Consider the following 22,818-nt stretch of genomic DNA (forward strand, 5'->3'; position numbering starts at 1 on the left):
ACAGAGGAGAGGGATGCAGTTTTGGCAGTGTGCAGTTCCTCCGTGACAGCAATGAGAGCAGTTTCTGTGGAGTGACCTGCCTTGAAACCAGACTGGTGCGGATCCAGAAGGTTGTTCTGATTGAGATAACAGGAGAGTTGTTTAAAGACAGCGCGTTCAAGTGATTTAGACAGGAACGGGAGGAGAGAGACAGGCCTGTAGTTTATAACATCAGACGGGTTGAGAGTGGGTTTCTTTAGGAGAGGGTTTACTCTTGCCTCCTTGAGACTGTTTGGAAAGTGACCAGAAGTTAGAGAAGTGTTGATGAAATGGGTGAGAAACGGTAGAATATCAGGAGCGATAGTCTGAAGGAGGTTTGAAGGGATAGGGTCCAGAGGACAGGTGGTAGGGCGGGCAGAGGTAATGAGGGTAAGAACCTCACTTGGAGAGAGAGGGGAAAAGGAGGTTAGTGTGTTGGTGGAAGGAAGGTCTGGTGACCCAGCGGTGAGTAAAGGTGAGTCAGAAAAAGAAGAGCGAATATCATCAACCTTTTTTTCAAAGTGGGTAACAAAGTCGCTTGACAGAAGTGAGGAGGGGGGAGGAGCTTTTGGAGGGTCCAAGAGGGTGGAGAAGATGGAAAATAGTTTTTTAGGATTGGAATAGGAAGATTGGATCTTATCTTGAAAGAAAGTGCTTTTTGCCTGAGAGATCGAAGCAGAGAAAGAGGAGAGGAGAGCCTGATAGGTTAGGAGGTCGTCACAGTGTTTGGATTTCCACCATTTCCGCTCTGCTGCCCTAAGGACGGTTCTATTAGCACGCAGTGCATCATTTAGCCAGGGAGCCGGAGGGGACTGACGAGCCTGCCGAGATGTCAGAGGACAGAGCGAGTCCAGAGTGGATGAGAGAGTAGAGAGGAGAGTTTCTGCAGCAGAGTTTGGAGGCAGTAGTTGGAACGAATCAGAGGAAGGGAGGGCTGAGAGCACCGACGAGGCAAAGGTAGAGGGAGAGAGGGAGCGAAGGTTACGGCGGACAAGTGTAGGATGGGAAGAGATTAGTTTGTTATGTTTGGAAAGGGATAGAGAGAATGAAATGAAGAAGTGATCGGATGTGTGGAGCGGGTTTACAGAGAGGTTAGAAGTAGCGCAGTTCCTTGAGAATATGAGATCAAGGACATTGCCAGCTTTATGAGTCGGTGGGGACGGAGAGAGTGAGAAAGCAAAGGCGGTTAACAGAGATGTTAGTTCGTCTATCTTCCCCATCTGGAGGTTGAAGTCTCCGAGAAGTACAGCGGGAGGGCCAGTTTCAGGGATGTGTGAGAGGAGATGATCTAATTCCTCCAAGAAGTCCCCCAAGGCGCCTGGTGGACGGTAGAGAACAACAATGGTTAACTGTATAGGATGGGTTACTGTGACGGCATGGAACTCAAAGGTGGAAGGAGTAAAGTTAGATAGCTTGAAGAGGGAAAAGCTCCATTTGGGAGAGAGCAGGAGACCAGTGCCACCTCCTCTGCCAGTGGGTCTGGGTGTATGGGAGAAGGAATATGCAGTGGAGAGAGCTGCTGGGGTGGATGTGTTGGATGGAGTAATCCAGGTCTCAGTGAGAACAAGGAAATCCAGAGACTGCAGGGAGGCGTAGCCAGAGATGAAGTCAGCCTTAGGAACAGCTGACTGGCAGTTCCACAGGCCACCTGAAACTAGATGATGGATCTCAGTGGAGCACGTGGGATAGACGAGAGCAGGCCGGTTATATCGATTAGGAGATACACGGGGCCAGTGATAATTGCGAGAAGACACATGAACAGGAATGGAGAAAATACACATGATTATAGCATGAGGGGCTAAACAACAAAAGTAAAAATTAAAAACGCCAACGATACTTAGCTCAATCAAAGTAGGATTTGCCTCCTCTTTGCCTCCCTCGTGACTCCCGTAGGACTCTAATGTCTTTGTCAGTCTTACTCCCGTAGGACTCTAATGTCTTTGTCAGTCTTAGCCTGTCTGCCGCTGAAGCTGCCGCTCCAGGAAAGAGCTACCCGAAATGGACGCCTGATTGCTCAGTTCTCACAGCTGAAGTTAATTAGTTAACTATCTACAGCTGATGGGCGACAATAGACTGGCCCTGCCTATGTTAATAATGCAGGCTTGAGTGCTGAGAGCTGTAAAGCAGGTTTCGCCTGAGCAGATCTGAGATTTAAAATCTCTCAAAAGCGATTTAGCCGTTTTAGCTACAGTAACAATTATACAGAGTCGAATATGACTTCACATGACTTCACGTCACCACCGCTAAGCTAAAGGTGGCTAATGTTGGGCTATAAAGGAACTACAGCACGGTCACATGACTTCACGTCACCACCGCTAAGCTAAAGGTGGCTAATGTTGGGCTATAAAGGAACTACAGCACGGTCACATGACTTCACGTCACCACCGCTAAGCTAAAGGTGGCTAATGTTGGGCGTGATGACGTTTAGTCGTCTCATTTAGACACTTGTTAGCAACCTCTGTTTTTAAATTAACCAGTGGAGTATTTACTGACGTATTATATATCATAAGCAAAACGTTAAAATCTCTTCAACTTGTGTTAACCACAGGCCTGATTTCCAGAAAACAACCAAAAACACATCCAGAAAACCATTGACCTCCAGACCCGGGGACAGAAAGTGATGAAATGCTGATACCTTTCTTGGTTTTAGGACTCATTGCTCCACCTCTCTATTTAGGATCAACAGCAATTTAGTTTCCTGATTGTAGAATCAGAAACAGCCCAGTGTGTACATCTCTCTCCTGTTCTCACCTTGTTGATTAGTTCCTGGTGAACTTCAAGAGGGAGAGACGTCAGTTCAGCGACAATCACCTTCTTCTCTGGGACAAACCGCAGGCCCATGCCTGGCAGAATAAATGTATTTTAGTTGGTAAATATTCTGTGGATGAATGCATGTGTTACAATATTGGCAAAGTATCTGACCTTCAAAAATGTCTTTCCAGTGTCTGTGTGTCAGCATTGGGCTTTGCAGTTTGGCCATGACCTCAACGTGATACTCTAAACTTTCCAGGTTTCCTAAAGCCTGCTGCAGCACTGCATCATGGGTAGGTATGATGCTTGTTAGAGACAAAGTTCGCTCCTTCCACTTGGCAACTTTCCCCTGAGCTTCTGACACCACTACCTGACAGGAAGAGATTCAAACAGATTTGTTGGTTTAAATAGACAATAGTGATTGCAAAACAACATTTTCTTAACTCTATCGCTTTTATAAACAGTGCTTGGAATATCTTTGTTTATTTACTACGATCCAGGCCAATACTCTTGTTATTAAAATGGTACTTTGGTCCTCCATAGATATAAAGGACAATTAGGTACATGTTTTATAGGGATGCACGATTCAGGGAATCTCAGGATTCGATTCGATTTCTTGGGGTCACGATTCGATGAAGAGTGAAGAGGATTTCCTGGTGTGTTTCCCTGGTTGCTACATAAAGTCTAAGTGTAAATCCACAAGCTACCCTGCAGTATACAAAGTCCTTCAAACTAGCTGCACCTTCACCAGCTTTGAGAACACTTTCATGATCAATCATTATAAAACATATCATATATATTATTCTGAAATGGACCAATCTGCCAACCCAGTCTCACGGCATTTCGTGTTCACCAACACGATTTTTAATCTATTGATTCGTGTTCACCAACACGATTTTCCCCTTTTTTTCGTGTTGCACAGCACGATTTTAAAAGCAATGTATTTCTACTGGTATTGACGCTCATGGAAGCACGGCATTCGTTTGTGTCGGCTGCCCTTAAAGGCAATGTGAGCGTCCATTCTCATTGGATAACGGAGAATTGTACACCCGGAAGTAAGTATTCCCCTTACTGTCGATTGATTTTACAGTGATATCTGCACTACTCATCGACTAAAAAACACCAGATTATCCTTGTTAATTACACAACATTGATTGGTTTAAATTGTGTGCAATGCTTTTGTATTTTTCCCCTTCGATTCGGAGAAACAAATATTTTTTCGGAGTAAAGCATGGCAGAAGACACTACACTACCCAGAATCCCCAGCTATCGTTTGGACTACACCATGTGCTCTGTTTGACGTCACGTGATCTTCAAATTTCTCCCTGCAGAAAAAAAAAACATGGCCGAACTTCGTTTTATTCTCGGTGGAAAATGCCTATTTTAAAGTTAGTTTGGCCATTCAAATGCGTTTTGATGTCATTTGATGCGAGAAATATGAGTTGTTATTTCCGATTATGTGTGCAGTGGATGTACATGATCTTTAGTTTGCTAGTTATTACGAAGATTACTTCAGGAAATTGCGTCCATAACGTTTTCATTGTTACCAAGGTGGTTGCTAGGGACGCTGCTATCGATATTATTTCTGTTATGTTGTGTAACTGTTTAATGGTGTTATCTTTATTGCTACCCCCTTCCCCGTCAATGTATAGTGTTGGTCCACAGCTCAAACATATTAGTTTAACAAAATCTAAAGATAGCCTACGTTATTTTCCCCTGTGCAATTCCAGTCTCACATCTCACAGCACATCGTTATTAACAAATACCGGAAACAGACCGAAAACATTTTTAAAAAATACAATAATACTTTATTCCGAGTGTGCTTGCTTTTCTCTTTGAAAGTCATCACATAACGGCATTGTAATACACGGTTCGGCTGCATTACATATTACATATCTGCCGTAGTTCTGAATTTATAGAGCCCTGATGAGAAGACTTCTAGACAAACATGAGGAACTGAAAACGTGACGTGGATCATAAATATATCAGCCATTAAACAACATCTTACATTTATGTTCACACAATACGTCTCCTTGCAGTATCAACACTAATTCGGCTGACTTTTATATTTGATCCAATTGGTAGATAGGCTGTATTTACACCATAAAGGTGCACAGCTGATATAAAGGGACACCTAGTGGTTAAAGCATGTTATTGAATTTCATTATTTTTATTATTAGATATTAATAGGATCCCTATAAAGTATATTAATTACTCGTTATTCTCTACTAATAGTTAATTAAAGACTGTATATAATAACTATTTTGCACATCCCTTTCAAGATTTCAAGATTTTCTAAGGTTTATTGACATATCATATAGGCCTACACAACTATGGTGTAGTTATGCATTGAATGAAACACTTGGGTCGCAGGTTCCTCAATAGCGCATTACAAGACATCTATCAATATTTGTGCATACCTCCAGCAATGTTAACTATGTTGAAGCACTTATTTTAACTGATATTATACATAATGTATTATACTCTTATAAGATATATGTAGATATTTCATCTTCATCAATATTTCATATTCATCAATACCTTGTCAGGTATTGAACAATCAATAAATAAAGAACACAGAATTGTTAAATATAAAACACAGAATTTGTGTGATTATACTAAATGATTTACAAATAAACACCACTGCATATTTAACTGTTACACATGCTGATGTAACGCAAATGTTCCAACTTGGGATCATTTAAAGTATCTTATCTTAAGCTGATAGATGGCTACTGCCATATTTGCAAAATGTGCCTCTGAACCTTAACAAGTGCATGTTTCAGGCTTATCAATTAATGTAATGTAATGTAATGTTATCAATTAACAACAGGGGTCACAAACATAAGACCAGCTGTTAAATAAAGCTCTTCTGACCTTAGCTGGCATGTGTGTATATATATATTAATGCTGCCCCTTATGGGCACAAGCAATTTTCACCCATTTATTAATTATATGTTTTAAATGTGAGTGTTTCCTATCCCCTAAACCTCCAGGGATGTACACAGTTTAATACTGGCAACTTCTTATTATGGGAAATACGAAAACGTCTTTTAAAACTACAACTCCCAGTAGAGACGTGCCATAGATACAGAACATGTTGCGAAACAGAATAGCCAGCATGTGTAGTTCTGGGGACGGGGTGGGGGAGGGGGGGACGCGGTGGACCCGTTCAAATCCAGTTTTGGACAGTCTGACGTGGTTCCATCCCATTTAAAGTGCTGTTCGAGGCTCTGCGTAACCCTCGGAGCACACTCTCCAATCACAGAGCTTGAGGACTATCACAGGGTTTGTCAAACAGAGCACATGGTGTAGTCCAAACGATAGCTGGGGATTCTGGGTAGTGTAGTGTCTTCTGCCATGCTTTACTCCGAAAAAATATTTGTTTCTCCGAATCGAAGGGGAAAAATACAAAAGCATTGCACACAATTTAAACCAATCAATGTTGTGTAATTAACAAGGATAATCTGGTGTTTTTTAGTCGATGAGTAGTGCAGATATCACTGTAAAATCAATCAACAGTAAGGGGAATACTTACTTCCGGGTGTACAATTCTCCGTTATCCAATGAGAATGGACGCTCACATTGCCTTTAAGGGCAGCCGACACAAACGAATGCCGTGCTTCCATGAGCGTCATTACCAGTAGAAATACATTGCTTTTAAAATCGTGCTGTGCAACACGAAAAAAAGGGGAAAATCGTGTTGGTGAACACGAATCAATAGATTAAAAATCGTGTTGGTGAACACGAAATGCCATGAGACTGGGTTGAATCTGCACAATGACTACTTTACTGTCGCTACTTTCACTATATTTTGATGAGAATACTTTTCTACTTTCACTTGAGGAACATTTTTGAATGCAGGACTTTTACTGTAACAGAGTATTCCTACACTCTGGTACTTCTACTTTTACTCAAGAACAAGATCTGAGTACTTCGACTTTTACTCAAGTACAAGATCTGAGTACTTCTACTTTTACTCAATTACAAGATCTGAGTACTTCTACTTTTACTCAAGTACAAGATCTGAGTACTTCTACTTTTACTCAAGTACAAGATCTGAGTACTTCTACTTTTACTCAAGTATAAGATCTGAGTACTTCTACTTTTACTCAAGTATAAGATCTGAGTACTTCTACTTTTACTGTACAAGATCTGAGTACTTCTACTTTTACTCAAGTCCAAGATCTGAGTACTTCTACCTTAACTAAAGTACAAGATCTGAGTACTTCTACTTTTACTCAAGTACAAGATCTGAGTACTTCTACTTTTACTCAAGTACAAGATCTGAGTACTTCTCCCACGTCTGTTTGTGCATTTGTCATTCATCCATTTTGTGAATTACAGAGGTGGATTTGAAATGTCACCTCAGTGAGAAGCAGCTGTTTCCACTCTTCTCTCCATGTTGTGTACGCAGAGATGATCTCCCACAGCTCTTTACGGGCTTTGACCCTCTGAACATCGGCTGTTAAAATGGACAAATCCTTTGGATGTTCTAATGGGAGGAAATAAAACATGACAAGATGTTCTAAATATATAACATTGTTTAATATGGTTGTTATAGGACCAAACGCACCACATTGCTTTTTGCGGTTCTTAAGCTTGTTTGAAGTAAATCACAGAAATGATTAGTATCATCTCACCGTGTAGGTTTTGACTTTTGCTGCTCAGTTGCTCCAGGTTTGCGTTGAGATTCTGCACATGAACACACATGAGGCTCAGTCTGGAAACCATCTCTTTAGCCTCCTGGCTCGGGTCGATGAAGGGTCCGGCTGTAGCTTTAGAGACGGTGTTTTTAAGGTCGCAGGCCAACACTGAGAACATGGCGTCCAAGGCGTTTGCCATTGAAGGAAGGCGACAAGACACAATGATGTCTGCTTCCTTTAGGAGGGGAATGAAGCCATCCCACAAGGCCAGCATCTGAACAAAGAAACACACACACACACTGTAGAGTTAAAATAGATGTTCTCGAATGAATGCATGAGCCTACTAATCTAACAGCGCAGACCTTTTCTTTCACAGTCTCCTCTTGTTCAGTCATCTTCCTGTAGTTCTTGCAGAGAGTTTCCTGGAGGGAGTGAATGTACTCCAAACGTCTCTGCATGTCAGGACACATCTTCACACACTCCCTCATCTGAAATGATGAGCCAGATTAAAACATTTTTGTTGTCATGTTAATTGATTGTCCTGCCTCACAAACTACAGCATGTTAAATCAGTGAATCCCCTGGCATTAAGGCATGCATAGGAGATTCATTTGACATCATTGTAGTTTTTTTAACTTGAATTTGAAAGGCTGTGTATTGGAAACAAATCTGAGGATGTGATAAGTATCATGATACAGGGGTTATACATAAATAAATATATTGCATAACTGTAAGCAAGGCTGTGATTTAGAGGATGTTTTTTGTAAGATGACCCTTTGTTAATCCCCAAGCTTCCCACTCTGTAGTTGTATACACACATACACATGCACTTTTATAGAGGCACCAAAGTGAAGAGGTTGCAAGGTTGTAGTTGGTCGGGACTTGAACCGGCGACCCTTCAGATCAGAAGCAAACTCAGTATAATAATCAGTCACATTGTTGGCAAAGAAATCGCCATATGCATGAAATCTGAGTGAAAATGTTTAATATGTTTGCAATTTATCAGAGTTACAACTAACAACATTGCAATATTTTGAGATGTCACAAACGCACAATACATAAGGATTGACTGAGTCATTATTTGCATGTAAAATATGAATTAAAAGTTGCTACAGTATCACAAAACATAACATGGCAATATAATATAGTATATCTTTTCTAACACCCATCTGAAGGTGAAGAGGCTATACAGTTACAGTTCTTGGTGACTTTCAGATCTCTTAGATCAGGGGGGTCAAACTCAATTTCATCACGGGCCACATCAGCATAATGGTTGCACTCAAAGGGCCGGTTGTAACTTTAAGACTATACTAAAATACATATATAAATATGTAATATATATAAATAATGTATTATATTACATGATTGCCTCTGCATTGGATTATTATCAGATAGGGTAATAACTTCATAATTAACTACGTCTGAAAGCAGAAGTCTAGGGCAAATAATTGCAAGTCTTTTCAGTGAGAATGTCACAATATGATTTTAAAAGAAAAGCCAAATTCTGGAAAAACAAGAAAAAGTGACATTTTGAAAAAAAAGTTACATTTTAAAGAAAAAAAATCTAATTCTGAGAAAAAAGTCAAATTTGAGATGCATTGTGGGACATTTAGTTTATGGGCAACATGCTTCTGTAAAGTAGCATGTAACCGTATAATGAACATATTATATTCTTTGCAAGCTCTTGTGGGGCCGCAGTGGGGCCCAAGTTGCGGGCCGGATTTGGCCCCCGGGCCTTGAGTTTGACACCCCTGTCTTAGACCATTAAATAATGTTGGGTAAAATACATCAGTTTCCTTCTCCTTGAAAAGTGTTGTTCTCAAAAACAAAGTGTTGGTTTTGGAATCAGAAATCATCAAATCTCTAATATCAGGTGGGTAAAATAATATGCTAAAGAGTATGTAGTATTCCTTGACAAGTGTTGACATGTGGAGGTGAATGCGAGTCTCTACAGGAGAGGGTCAAGATAAGGTGAAATATAACCAAACTACAAACTCTCACTCTGACGTGATACTTTATTTTAAAACTGTTTGACAACCCATCATCTCAAAAGTTCAACTCCTGCAGTTACACAAGAAAGCACTAGTGTTTCTTTAAATACCATTTTAAAGACCTGAATACCGTTCATTCTTTGACGATGGATCTAAATTCAGAACACTTTAAAAACACAGAGCCTTTTGGGATGAATAATTCAATGAAAGTGTGACTAAAAGAAGAGACTCAGAGGATCTGAAGCTCTACCAACCCTGCAGAGGTGGAACTAGGCAAACTATTTTCCTGGAATATTTCATCTCTTTTGCATGACTGGAAATCTATTTGAACTATGTAAGAGTAAAGGGTGTTTTCTACCATGAGAGCATATGTGGAGAGCTCCTGCAGGTCTCCTGGTTCTGTCCTGAGTCGAGCAGCATATCTCTGCAGGTCTGATGAGACGTTTTCAGAGAGAATCTGGATCTGCTGCACCAGCTGCTGCTGCAGTTTCTCCTCTAGCAACCTCAGCTGTTGCTCTTAAAAAAACAGAAGGTATTCATTTAAAAGATATAGCTTATACATAATGGATACAGCATTAATACTGATACATCCATTAGCTGTCAGATCTTACCACATGTCCTTATAAATGGTTAATGTTCTATAATTTACCAATATTTCAGTCTTTCATCAAAGATATAAACTTGGTTTCTGATTCTATTTAAGGAAAAGTCAGATCTCTGAAAAAATAAAAAAATTCTGAGAAACAGTCAGATTTCTGCAAAAAAGTCAAAATTCTAAGAAAAAGTCTGATTTCAGAAAAAGTAACAATTCTGAGAAAAAGTTAAAATTTCAGGTTAAAAAAATTACATTATGAGAAAAAGTCAGATTTCAGCACAAAATTCTAAGAAAAAGTCTGATTTTGGAAAAAGTAACGATTTGGAAAAAAATTCAAAATTGTGAGAAAAATCAAAATTATGAGGGAAATTCAAAATGTTAAGAAAAAGTCATAATTCTGAGAAAAGTCCAAATGTGAGAAAATTCTAAGGAAAAGTCAGATTTCTGAAAAAAATCTAAATTCTGAGAAAGAAATCTGAATTCTGAAAATAATTCTAAATTATAAGAAAAAGTCAAAATTCTGAGAAAAAAGTCAAAATAATTGATGGCCTGAGTAATGTTTTCTTGGAAAGCTTCTTGAACATAAATCTGTATTTTATGAGAGTGAAATCCCTTTATAGAGGACATACGGAGTGGCTCCTTGATGCGGCTGCACTGGATGTTGATCAGCTGGTTGGAGGTGGAGACGGAGGAGGGGACGCTGGAGAGTCTTTCTGTCAGGCAGCGGGTCTTCTCTATCAGATCCTGGTACTGTGAAGCAGGCTGATCCTTCAGGGAGTCCAGAGAGGAAACACTCCTTTCACTAATGAACACATGAATGTCCACCAACCAGGAGAAGCTCTCACACAGCTGCTGGATCTCTAGGTCTGCTTCCTGTCCACAGAACACAGAGGAGAACCCATGAGCCAGTCAACAGGTTCATGTTAACTAACAACTCTTTAAAGCACATTTAAAACCAATCAAAGTTGACTAAAGTAATGAATTATAATCAAATAATCTTCTTGATGATTTTCTTGGTCAGAAAATAGTTACAAATTATGAAAACATCCCAGTTTTCAATGTCCCCGGTACCGGGGGCAAAACGCAACATCTTGCAAGAAACAGCGTCTGAGGGCTTCTTGACATTTAATAAACTATGAATGTGTCATATCCACTTAACGGGAAGAAACTCAGCTTTCAGACAATATTAACCATTTTTGGCTAAACAAAAGACAAGGGTAATAACAAAGGCTCTGAATTAGCCCTGAGCGAAAACATTTGATTAGTAAACTGAGATTCCACAGATTATATATAAGTATCATCACTGAGCAATCAAAACTCGCGAAAGGGGAAGCAAACCCAGACATCACACCACGTAGCTTCACGGAGCAAACACGGCCAATTTGTCTTACCTTTTGCTGTTTCTGATCAAAAGTTGTGTTCAATGGCATTACAACTATAAAACGCTGCTGAAGGGTCATCCAATGTGTCTGAGATGATTACTGATAATCCATCATTCCATTTGAATGTCAATGACGGAGTTTTCATATATAGCTGCTATGACAGCTTCCGATTTGGGCATTCTGGCTGCGCAGCACTCATTCACCAATGGGTAATGTTTGGATGGATTTTAGGAACTTCCCCTCGATTCTATTGGCTCTAACGGTTCAAAAGAGATGTCAATCATCAAAATCGACTGAGGGGGCCAGAGATATGGAAAATGCACCCAAATGACCCCAGAAGTGTTTGTTTTTCGCTAAACCTCTCTTAACCTGTTCAGCCCTGAGCCTGGTTTTCAGGTCTCAGGTTCGAGAATGACATTCCCAGAACAAATGACCATGTCTTCACTTCTAAAAACTCATCTGTGAGTTGGATGTAGAAGAGTCAGAATCAATATAGATGTTTTTATTATTATTATTTTCCTTTTAACCTCTTTTCCTTTCTCTTTCTTGACCCTCCTTAGCAACGGTCATTTCAGTCCTTGACAGCGGTCTGTTCTACTGGACAACGTGTCACATGTTCTGAATTGACCAATCAGAACTTTATGTAGCCTCCGTATTGTTAATGGTTGAATGTGGGCCGCAAAATGAAATGTGATTGTTAAGTGGGCCCTGAGTTGAAGAAGGTTGGGAACCGCTGCATTAGCCAATAATCAACCAAGGTAACCCCCCCGCCCCCCCCTGACTCTCCTCCTAGAGCACCGTTAGGCGCTTTCACACCGGAGTACTTTTCCCAGGAATAGTTCCGATAGTTCCTGGGAAAAGTACTCCGGTGTGAAAGCGCCTAATGTGTTATTTTTAACCAAATCTCTCTGAGGGGCGAGGGGCGTGGGGCGTGGCTGCTTATTTTCATCTAAAGTAACAGACAGAGAATCAGCACTTTGGAAACAGGACATCTCAAGAGGCTGGACACCACCTCTTCTGACATTTCTGACATGACAGACATTTTGTCAGTATTAAAGTAGAATGTCTTGCCTGCATGACGCCGGCCTGCTCCTCCTCAGCTTGTGTTGTGAGGATGTGGATGTGGATCTGCTGCTGCAGCTGGCTCTGGGTGAGGGGGGAGAAGCAGCCGTGCAGCCGGCGGCCCTGCAGCAGCAGAGAGGTTCGCTTCTGCAGCTGCAGCCAGCGAGAGGACGCTTCTCTGTGCAACCTCCAGGAGCAACACTCTTCACCGCTGGTATCCTCCCCTGAGAACCACAACACAGGGAGACATGTTTAGAATCACATGCATGCATGCAGCAACAGGAACTAGAGACGATGGGTGGGGTTAAGTCACTTTTTTATATGAATACTGCAGCTTGGGTCAAATGAAGTGAAATCCAAACAGTCAAATAAAAAAAACTAGAAGAAACTGCACTGCTACTACCTGTGATATGATGCTCAATACATGTGAGGTCAGAGGGTGAATCCTGAGAGACATCAGAAGTGTTGCTGATCTCCAGGAAGAGTCCACAAGAATCACACATCTACCACAGAAGAAGAAGCAAACATTTTAAGAGAGATAATATATTGTGCTCTCACTTTTGACCCATAGACACATCCATTTACATGACATGTATCCAGTGCCCACAACTCAACATATAATGTATACAAATTCTGAGGAAAAGTTAAAATTCTGAAAAAAGTCAAAATTCTGAGAAAAAAAATTAGATTATGAGAAAAAGTCTGATTTCTGAAAAAGAATTCAAAATTCGAAGAAAAAGTCAAAATTGATATAAGATTGAAATCCCTTTATAGAGGACATACGGAGTGGTTCTTTGATGCGGCTGCACTGGATGGATAATGCAGTTATATTTCTAACAACACACACTGTGATTTACCTGTATTACTGAGTCTTTTACAGTCAGTATGGCTCCGCTCACAGCTTCCTGCAGCAGATGTGTGGGGGGGTCCACCGTCAGCTGATCATCCCTGAGACTCAGCTCAGTGTGGAACAAACAGCCCTCAAGTTCACCTCTCTAACACACAGAAACACACAAACAGCATTTCATTTATTACATGATTACATGTTCATTAAATTCATCGTCTGCTGTCGTCTGGCAGGCGGAACCGCAGCATCAGAACTAAAACCACCAGACTCAGGGACAGTTTCATGACACAGGAAATAAGACTATTAAACACCTGCACGTTTGAAACAACATCCATAAACATTCATCTGTTCAAATTATGTATCTAATATATCATATTCCATGTACTTGTATATAGACTCTTCTTGCACTATTTATATTTTATTTCTATTGCCTTGCACTAGTGTATCTGTTTTATTTGTCCTATAGTATATATGTTGCACTGTGGACATATCTACACTGTAGCTACTGAATAAATGACAATAAAGCCTTGAATTGAAATATGTAGTCTTTCTGATGCTTTCTTCATGATTCCATAGTAATAAAACGTGTTGTATATATCATTTGCTGGTGAAAGCTGAAAAGTGACAAAGTTATTCATTTGTAATTCAGTAAGAGCGGTTAATGCAGCCCCCCTCTCACCTTCAGGACTCTGCTGGTGAACTGAGTGAGGTCCTGAGTGATGAGAGAGATGATGCTCTGCACGGTGATGGTGTTGATGAGAGCAGAGAAGCTGCCCAGCCTCTGCAGGACGCTCTCAGACCTGCTGAGCTGTGAGAGAAGCTGCTGCTGGTGGAGCAGCTGGCGGTGCAGCGGCTCAACGCTTCTGCTCGGCTTCAGGCTGAACTCCAGGTGCAGCTGCAGCTCCTGCTGAGTCCTGTAGCTGTGCTCCTTCACCTGCAGGGAGAAACAAGTTAGATTAGATCCTCCTTCACCTGCAGGAAGAAACAAGTTAGATCACCTGCAGGGAGAAACAAGTTAGATTAGATCCTCCTTCACCTGCAGGAAGAAACAAGTTAGATTAGATCCTCCTTCACCTGCAGGGATAAACAAGTTAGATTAGATCCTCCTTCACCTGCAGGAAGAAACAAGTTAGATTAGATCCTCCTTCACCTGCAGGGATAAACAAGTTAGATTAGATCCTCCTTCACCTGCAGGGAGAAACAAGTTAAATTAGATCCTCCTTCACCTGCAGGGATAAACAAGTTAGATTAGATCCTCCTTCACCTGCAGGAAGAAAACAAGTTAGATTAGATCCTCCTTCACCTGCAGGGAGAAACAAGTTAGATTAGATCCTCCTTCACCTGCAGGGAGAAACAAGTTAGATTAGATCCTCCTTCACCTGCAGGAAGAAACAAGTTAGATTAGATCCTCCTTCACCTGCAGGGATAAACAAGTTAGATTAGATCCTCCTTCACCTGCAGGGAGAAACAAGTTAAATTAGATCCTCCTTCACCTGCAGGGATAAACAAGTTAGATTAGATCCTCCTTCACCTGCAGGAAGAAACAAGTTAGATTAGATCCTCCTTCACCTGCAGGGAGAAACAAGTTAGATTAGATCCTCCTTCACCTGCAGGGAGAAACAAGTTAGATTAGATCCTCCTTCACCTGCAGGAAGAAACAAGTTAGATTAGATCCTCCTTCACCTGCAGGGATAAACAAGTTAGATTAGATCCTCCTTCACCTGCAGGGAGAAACAAGTTAAATTAGATCCTCCTTCACCTGCAGGGATAAACAAGTTAGATTAGATCCTCCTTCACCTGCAGGAAGAAACAAGTTAGATTAGATCCTCCTTCACCTGCAGGGAGAAACAAGTTAGATTAGATCCTCCCTCACCAGAGGCCTGTACTACGAAGCCGGATTTTCGCTTAGCGGGCTAACTTCAGGGTAAACTCTGAGTTTCCGGTCCTACGGCGCTGGTTCTCTTTTTAGCGGGCTAGATCTCCATGGTAACTTATGCTGTGCGGCTAACCTGGGGCCTATACTACGAATCAGGATTTTCGTTTAGCAAGCTAACTTCAGGGATTTCAGGTCCTACGAAGCTGGTTCACTTTTTAGCGGGTTAGATAACTTATGCTGGAACCTAGCCTGCTCCGGAGCAGGATAGGTTCCAGATCAACTCAGTGAAAGCACCGCCTGCTGACCAATCAGAGCTCAGTGTGCGGAGGAAATACAGTTTAAAGTGCCGTTGCAGGAAAGACGGCCGGCCAAAATCACCGACTGTGTGAACGCGAAAATGAATAGAATATCACCTCCATCTTCAGAGCAATCTGACTATTATAACATTATTATACTATTATGTTAAGAAAGCTTACTGAAATATCTGCCACAACATAAGTAACCGGATCAAAGTAACATTACGTACAGTCCGCGGCACTGTGAGTGCAGACGTTGATGTGTCCCATTTTCATTCATATCACTTCATAATGTATCATCTCCTGATCTGAGTCAGCTGAGCCGTATCTGGCCGTGCAACACTCACAGCGTCACAGACTGGATGCAGAAGTATTATTTTAAGCAACACATTAAGTTGAGGAAACACTGGAGTCAAATGTAATGAAAGTCAGATGGTGTCTTAGACGGCAGTGATATCATAAAGCTGTTAATGTACGCATTCAAACACTTGTTCTGTTCCCAGCTGTGTTCACCTTGCAGGTGCAGCTCTGTGGCTTTGATCCTGGATCAAGTGTTTAAGTCATGGATGTTCAAAGTTTAACTTCTTCATATGTCTAATATTTATTTAGCCTTTATTTATACAGGTGTAGATCTCATTGAGACACAAGATCTCATTTTCAAGAGAGACCTGTCAGTGGTAACACTACCACACAAAGTTACAGACAGACAGGACACTAAACACAGAGGCAACACTAAAATACAACATCGTAAAAAAGTAGTCATTAAAATCCATACGGTCAGATATAGCAGGTGCAAACACCCACAGATGATTTCTCCAGCTTTTTTAAAATAAGTTTAAAATCCGTGATGGGTATCAAAGTGGTCAGCTTAAGTTCCTGCTGAAGTGTGTTCCAGGTCGAGGGGGCAGAGTACGATATGGCTTTTTCCCCAAGCACCGTGCGTACTGAGGGGACGGACAGAGTGATGTAATGTTGAGATCTTAGTCTATAGCTGTACTGTTTGTGTGATATGTAAGTGGATATGTAGAGGGGCAGCAGTCCAAGCATAGCGGTATAGATGAGTTTGAACCAGTGCAGTGACCTGCGCATTGATAGTGATGTCCAGTTGACTAAAGCGTACAGCGTGCAGTGGTGTGTGAGGGGTTTACAGTTGGCTATGAACCTCAGAGCCCCATGGTAAACAGCGTCCAGCAGATGAAGGGAGTGAGCTGAGGCGTTCATGTACACAACATCCCCGTAGTCCAAGAGCGGCAAAAATGTGGCAGCTACAAGCCGTTTCCTCGCACTTGTGGAGAAGCAGGCCTTATTTCTAAAAAGGAATCCCAGCTTTAATTTCAATTTCCTTAAAAGATTGTCAATGTGTGGTTTGAAGCAGAGATTTTCATCTATGGTGATGCCTAAGTATCTGTAGGTGTTAACAGCTTCAATGGGGTTATGCTGTGCAGACATGATGCAGGGAAGAACAGTTGGTAACTTTTTCTTATTGGAAAACAACATGACTTTTGTCTTATCTGAATTTAACACCAACCTAAGGTGGAACAGATGTGACTGAAAAGTGTCAAAAGCAGACTGCAGACGTTCAAATGCAAGGGCAACAGTGCTAGCACAACAGTACACAACAGTATCATCTGCATATAGATGTACAGACGCATCCATACTTTGACCCACATCATTTATATAAATAGTAAAAAGGGTCGGTCCCAAGACCGAACCTTGAGGAACGCCTCTGGGCACATTAAGAAAGCTTGAGGAGAGACCGCTGAATTTTACACATTGCTTGCGATTTGAAAGATAGTTTGCAAACCAACCAACAGCTTGGTCAGACAGGCCTATATGGGATAGCTTCTGGCACAGAATGCCATGGTCCACAGTATCAAATGCCTTGGATAAGTCTATAAAAAGGGCAGCACAGTAGCTCTTTGCGTCCAAGCCTTCAACAATGTCATTCACTACTTTCAAAGCAGCCGTTACTGTACTGTGCTGCTTCCTAAAGCCCGACTGGTGAGGAGATAGAATGTTGTTCAAGCTTAAATATTCTTTGATTTGATCATTCACCAGCCTTTCAAGTACTTTAGCTAAAATAGAGAGCTTGGAAATTGGTCTGTAATTATTCATCACCATGGGATCACCACCTTTCAATAAGGGGAGAACATTTGCAGTTTTCCAAACATCTGGAATGACATTGCTTGTTATAGAAAGATTAAAAACATGACAAAGTGGTTTGGCTATAATATCTGCAGCTAGCCGTAAGAAATAAGGGGGGAGATCGTCCGGACCTGCTGATTTTTTGGGGTCTAGGCCCTTTAGAGCCTTACAAACCTCCCCAACATTGAAGGGGTTGAAGGAGAAAGTGTGGCTACTAGTGGCATGACTGGTGGTGATGGAGGGAGATGATTTACCAAAAGATAATGTGTCAAACAAGGAACTGGAGGCAATCAAATGTTTATTAAAACAATTAAGCATCTCTGTCTTATTTGACACAGGGGTGGAGTCAACAACAATGTTAGGAGGCAGCTCTAAGGAGCGAGAGCTGGCAGAGAGGGATTTTATGGTATGCCAAAATCTCCTAGGATCGTTTAAACTGTCTGTGGTCTGGGATAAGTAAACATCGCTTTTAGCTTTTTTAATGGAAGCAGTACAGCGATTACGCAGTTGACGAAAAAGAAGCCAGTCAGCCTCAGAACCTGTCTTCCTCGCAGCAGCCCAAAGGAGATTCCTCTTGCGTAAGAGGGCTGCCAGATCAGAAGTGGACCAGGGGTTATCACGGCCCTTCACCCTGAACCGGCGAAACGGAACATGTTTATCTAAAAAATAACTAAAACTGTCATAAAAATACTTCCAAGCATGGTCAACATCACCAATCAATAAAATACGATCCCATTTTAAATGAACTAAGTCATGAAGAAAGGCTTGCTCTATAAAGTGCTTAACATTTCTTTTCAGAACAACACAGGGTTTGGTACGGGGGATTTTGGTATCCCTAATAGCACCAACTAGACAATGATCACTTAGGTCATTAGCAAAGACCCCGGTTGCAGTATATTTATGGGATTGATTAGTAATTAAAAGATCGATAAGAGATGATTTATTTAGACACCTGGTGTTAAGACGAGTAGGACTTTGAATTAATTGTGTACAATTTAGCGACATACAATGCATTTTAAAATCATCAGACACTGGTGAAAGCCAGTCCCAGTTAAAATCACCTACCAGGATGATTTCCTTAAACTGTAGTTGAGATAAAAGCTGCATTAGCGAGGATAATGTGTCGTTTGTAGCAGAAGGGGGCCTATAGCAACCAACAACAGTTAAAAACTGACCACCAGATAAATCAATCTTTAGTGCTAAGATTTCAAACTGCTTAACAGCAGATTTGGAGAAGATGACCTGTGCAGCAAGATTATGTTTTACGTAAATCGCCACGCCACCACCTTTCCTGGGGCGGTCCGAACGATAAATATTGAAGCCGTCAATTCCGACATCTTTATCCAATATTTTCTTTGAAAGCCAAGTCTCAGAAACAATAATTAGATCAGCTCCAGTTGACTCTGACCAAATTCGCAACATATCCATTTTGGGAAGCAGGCTGCGAGCATTTACATGGATGATGTGTAACCCAGACAAGTTCTTAAAGTCCGTTGGGGTATTACATGCCATTAAAGGACCAGGATTAGGCTGAATACCAGACAGAAGTAGAAGCAACATGATTAAGCACTTCTGCTTAAATTTCGTTATAGTCGGGAGACTAGAAGAGTTAGAAGAAGAATACTGGCAAAGGGCATCTGTAGGGTTTCCCACGGTGAAGGCCCCAGGAAAACAACAGATCTCGCGAACCCAGGGGCAGTAATTCCAATGAGAAACAATTCCAAAACGAATCACATGCGACACATTATGTTCATGGCCCCGTGTGGATGTCACACCATCTGCGGTAACCAGCCGCGGGCGTAAAGAGTCTGGGTTGCCGATAGCATAGCCGCTAAAACTCCATGCCACGACAAGGCAGAGGAACACAGGAAAATACGCCATCGTAATAGTCAGAGGGGAAGAGCGGGCAAGATCCACTCAGCAGGTAAGCATAGGCCTACCCGATCCGCCGATGGAAACCCGTCCTGGATAGACGGGGCCCGGACTACTGGCCCAGGGCTCGGCGCCGGCGATGACAGTTGGCAGTAGCCTCCACACGAGCGAAGCCCACTCTGTGTTGCTAGTGAGTTGAACGGGACTCGGCCCTCCGCAGGAAAAAGTAAAAGGCAGGTGCGTCCGTTACGTTACGGCCCGTCTATTACTATAATATTATAGTTGACAGGAAGTCAGGAAGTATGACGCTGCGCTGTCAGTGCGCTTCTCCATGTTTGTGATTGGTCGAATGCTCCAGATACCACCCCTCTCATGTGAACACCTAACTAGATAGGACACGGCTGGCTTGAGCGATCCACTTGATAACCAGCGTCGTAGTACAGTTTAGCGAGAGCGCGTATGTTTTGGATTAGGCCAACCGGCTAACTCAAACATATCCAGGTTAGGTTGAACCGGCTTCGTCGTACAGGCCTCAGATGCATTTATTTTGTTATTGTCCATATGTTTCAAGTCTGTGGTCAAAGATTCGAAATTGGCTGAAGACACTCAATATTGAATTTACATTTACACTCTTTAATATTCGAAGAGTTTGAAGAGTAGATAAAAAATAAATCAAAGGCTCAACACGCCATGAAATGTGAAATAATGAGCTCTAACGAAGAGTGGGATTAAAGGAACAATAAATATGCCATGTTGTGTTTTTGGTGGCTTTTGGTTGTCAACCTACTTTTGTTTGTGAAATGTTGAAGTGATCCCCCTGACTGTATCTTTATTCATTCTGTTTTTGTTGTTTTGTTTTTGTCTGAGATGGGTATGTCATCTCTTATAAGGTATTGTTATGTCCATGTTTGTGTCTTTAGCCTGTACAAAATTTAAATAAAAAATAACAAGGCATTGCACATGACCGTAAATATATATATATACTGTATGTATATAAACTTTGAAAGATATGTCTAAAGAGTATTTGTATAAAATACACAATATAATTGAAGTCAGATTACACCATGTTAGTTACCTACTACTAATGAGATGTTAACATCGTACATTATACGTTTGCAAAGTACTTGTATATACAATTTAGGGAATTAGAGCTGTTGAAAGGGTGGATACACAGTGAAATACAGGTTACATTTTAATAATAAAGTTTCATTTCAGAGATATTCTGAAAAATGTAAAAATTCGAAGAAAACGTCAGATTTCTGACAAAAAAGTAAAAATTATGGGAAAAAGTAAAAATTCGAAGAAAATGTCAACATTTTATGAAAAAGTCAAAACTTTAAGAAAAAAAGTCATAATTCTGAAAATAAGTCAAAATTATAAGAAAAAGTCTGATTTCCACAATTCTTAACTGCAGCTGATCTTTCAAAGCACAACCAGCTGTATGAAGCAGAACTTGATCTGGTGCATATAACATCAAGCTGCTGCCAGACTTGATAGATTATAAACTATTGTCAGCTATCAAAGCTGTTAGATTTTGAATCCACTTGTTCCTACCTTATTTAGGATGGCAGCACGGTACTGTGATAACTTCTCTAATATCTGCAGACACTCCTGATTCATGGTCATCAGAACATCCTTAAATTCCAGCAAAGTGAAAGATGTATTCTCCTCCTGAGGCAGCCAGTGGGTCCCTTTCACCTCCTCAATGGTTCTGGAGAACATTTAGTGTCATTACCAGCTGATCTGAACAACCACTGTTAAAGCTTATCACGTCCAGTATTGATGCACTTAAAACAGAACGTTTTTCTTATTAGTTATGTATTGGTCTGCACGCAGTGTGACTCACCTGTTGAACAGAAGAAGAGCATTTCTGAACTGAGGCACAGCGATAAGCAGAACATCTTGAAGATCCTTACACCTGCGCTGAAAGATGACTTTATGGACATTTCTCCGCCACCTGCAAAAGAAGCGTAGTGTCTCTACTTTAAAGAGTCCTCTACTGCTGATGTTCAGGTGTATATCAGTATGTAGTGTCTCTACTTTAAAGAGTCCTCTACTGCTGATGTTCAGGTGTATATCAGTATGTAGATTCTCTACTTTAAAGAGTCCTCTCCTGCTGATGTTCAGGTGTATATCAGTATGTAGTGTCTCTACTTTAAAGAGTCCTCTCCTGCTGATGTTCAGGTGTATATCAGTATGTAGTGTCTCTACTTTAAAGAGTCCTCTCCTGCTGATGTTCAGGTGTATATCAGTATGTAGATTCTCTACTTTAAAGAGTCCTCTCCTGCTGATGTTCAGGTGTATATCAGTATGTAGTGTCTCTACTTTAAAGAGTCCTCTCCTGCTGATGTTCAGGTGTATATCAGTATGTAGTGTCTCTACTTTAAAGAGTCCTCTACGGTTGACGTTCAGGTGTATATCAGTAAGTAGTGTCTCTACTTTAAAGAGTCCTCGACGGTTGACGTTCAGGTGTATATCAGTATGTAGTGTCTCTACTTTAAAGAGTCCTCTCCTGCTGATGTTCAGGTGTATATCAGTATGTAGTGTCTCTACTTTAAAGAGTCCTCTCCTGCTGATGTTCAGGTGTATATCAGTATGTAGTGTCTCTACTTTAAAGAGTCCTCTCCTGCTGATGTTCAGGTGTATATCAGTATGTAGTGTCTCTACTTTAAAGAGTCCTCTCCCGCTGATGTTCAGGTGTATATCAGTATGTAGTGTCTCTACTTTAAAGAGTCCTCTCCTGCTGATGTTCAGGTGTATATCAGTATGTAGTGTCTCTACTTTAAAGAGTCCTCTCCTGCTGATGTTCAGGTGTATATCAGTATGTAGTGTCTCTACTTTAAAGAGTCCTCTCCCGCTGATGTTCAGGTGTATATCAGTATGTAGTGTCTCTACTTTAAAGAGTCCTCTCCTGCTGATGTTCAGGTGTATATCAGTATGTAGTGTCTCTACTTTAAAGAGTCCTCTCCCGCTGATGTTCAGGTATATATCAGTATGTAGTGTCTCTACTTTAAAGAGTCCTCTCCCGCTGATGTTCAGGTGTATATCAGTATGTAGTGTCTCTACTTTAAAGAGTCCTCTCCTGCTGATGTTCAGGTGTATATCAGTATGTAGTGTCTCTACTTTAAAGAGTCCTCTTCTGCTGATGTTCAGGTGTATATCAGTATGTAGTGTCTCTACTTTAAAGAGTCCTCTCCCGCTGATGTTCAGGTGTATATCAGTATGTAGTGTCTCTACTTTAAAGAGTCCTCTCCTGCTGATGTTCAGGTGTATATCAGTATGTAGTGTCTCTACTTTAAAGAGTCCTCTCCCGCTGATGTTCAGGTGTATATCAGTAT

General features: G+C 41.1%; 1 protein-coding gene across 1 annotated transcript in view; it reads right to left on the reverse strand.

The window, feature by feature from the left end:
• Positions 1 to 22,818, reverse strand: part of LOC117553469 (dynein heavy chain domain-containing protein 1-like) — a gene marked incomplete at its 3' end in the record, with an annotated part of 59,115 nt that overhangs the window by 31,405 nt on the left and 4,892 nt on the right. Inside the window, exons 4-16 of the mRNA XM_034227403.1 lie at positions 21,327 to 21,437; positions 21,035 to 21,191; positions 13,971 to 14,225; positions 13,302 to 13,439; positions 12,848 to 12,947; positions 12,454 to 12,668; positions 10,630 to 10,873; positions 9,764 to 9,921; positions 7,778 to 7,903; positions 7,413 to 7,689; positions 7,137 to 7,264; positions 2,941 to 3,139; positions 2,770 to 2,861 (exon numbers count right to left, since the gene is read on the reverse strand). Coding sequence (XP_034083294.1) covers positions 2,770 to 2,861; positions 2,941 to 3,139; positions 7,137 to 7,264; positions 7,413 to 7,689; positions 7,778 to 7,903; positions 9,764 to 9,921; positions 10,630 to 10,873; positions 12,454 to 12,668; positions 12,848 to 12,947; positions 13,302 to 13,439; positions 13,971 to 14,225; positions 21,035 to 21,191; positions 21,327 to 21,437 — 2,200 coding nt within the window. The remainder of the gene's footprint in view (positions 1 to 2,769; positions 2,862 to 2,940; positions 3,140 to 7,136; positions 7,265 to 7,412; positions 7,690 to 7,777; positions 7,904 to 9,763; positions 9,922 to 10,629; positions 10,874 to 12,453; positions 12,669 to 12,847; positions 12,948 to 13,301; positions 13,440 to 13,970; positions 14,226 to 21,034; positions 21,192 to 21,326; positions 21,438 to 22,818) is intronic.

This window comes from Gymnodraco acuticeps, unplaced genomic scaffold, assembly GCF_902827175.1.
Source record: "Gymnodraco acuticeps unplaced genomic scaffold, fGymAcu1.1, whole genome shotgun sequence".
NCBI classification, from domain to species: Eukaryota; Metazoa; Chordata; class Actinopteri; order Perciformes; family Bathydraconidae; genus Gymnodraco; species Gymnodraco acuticeps.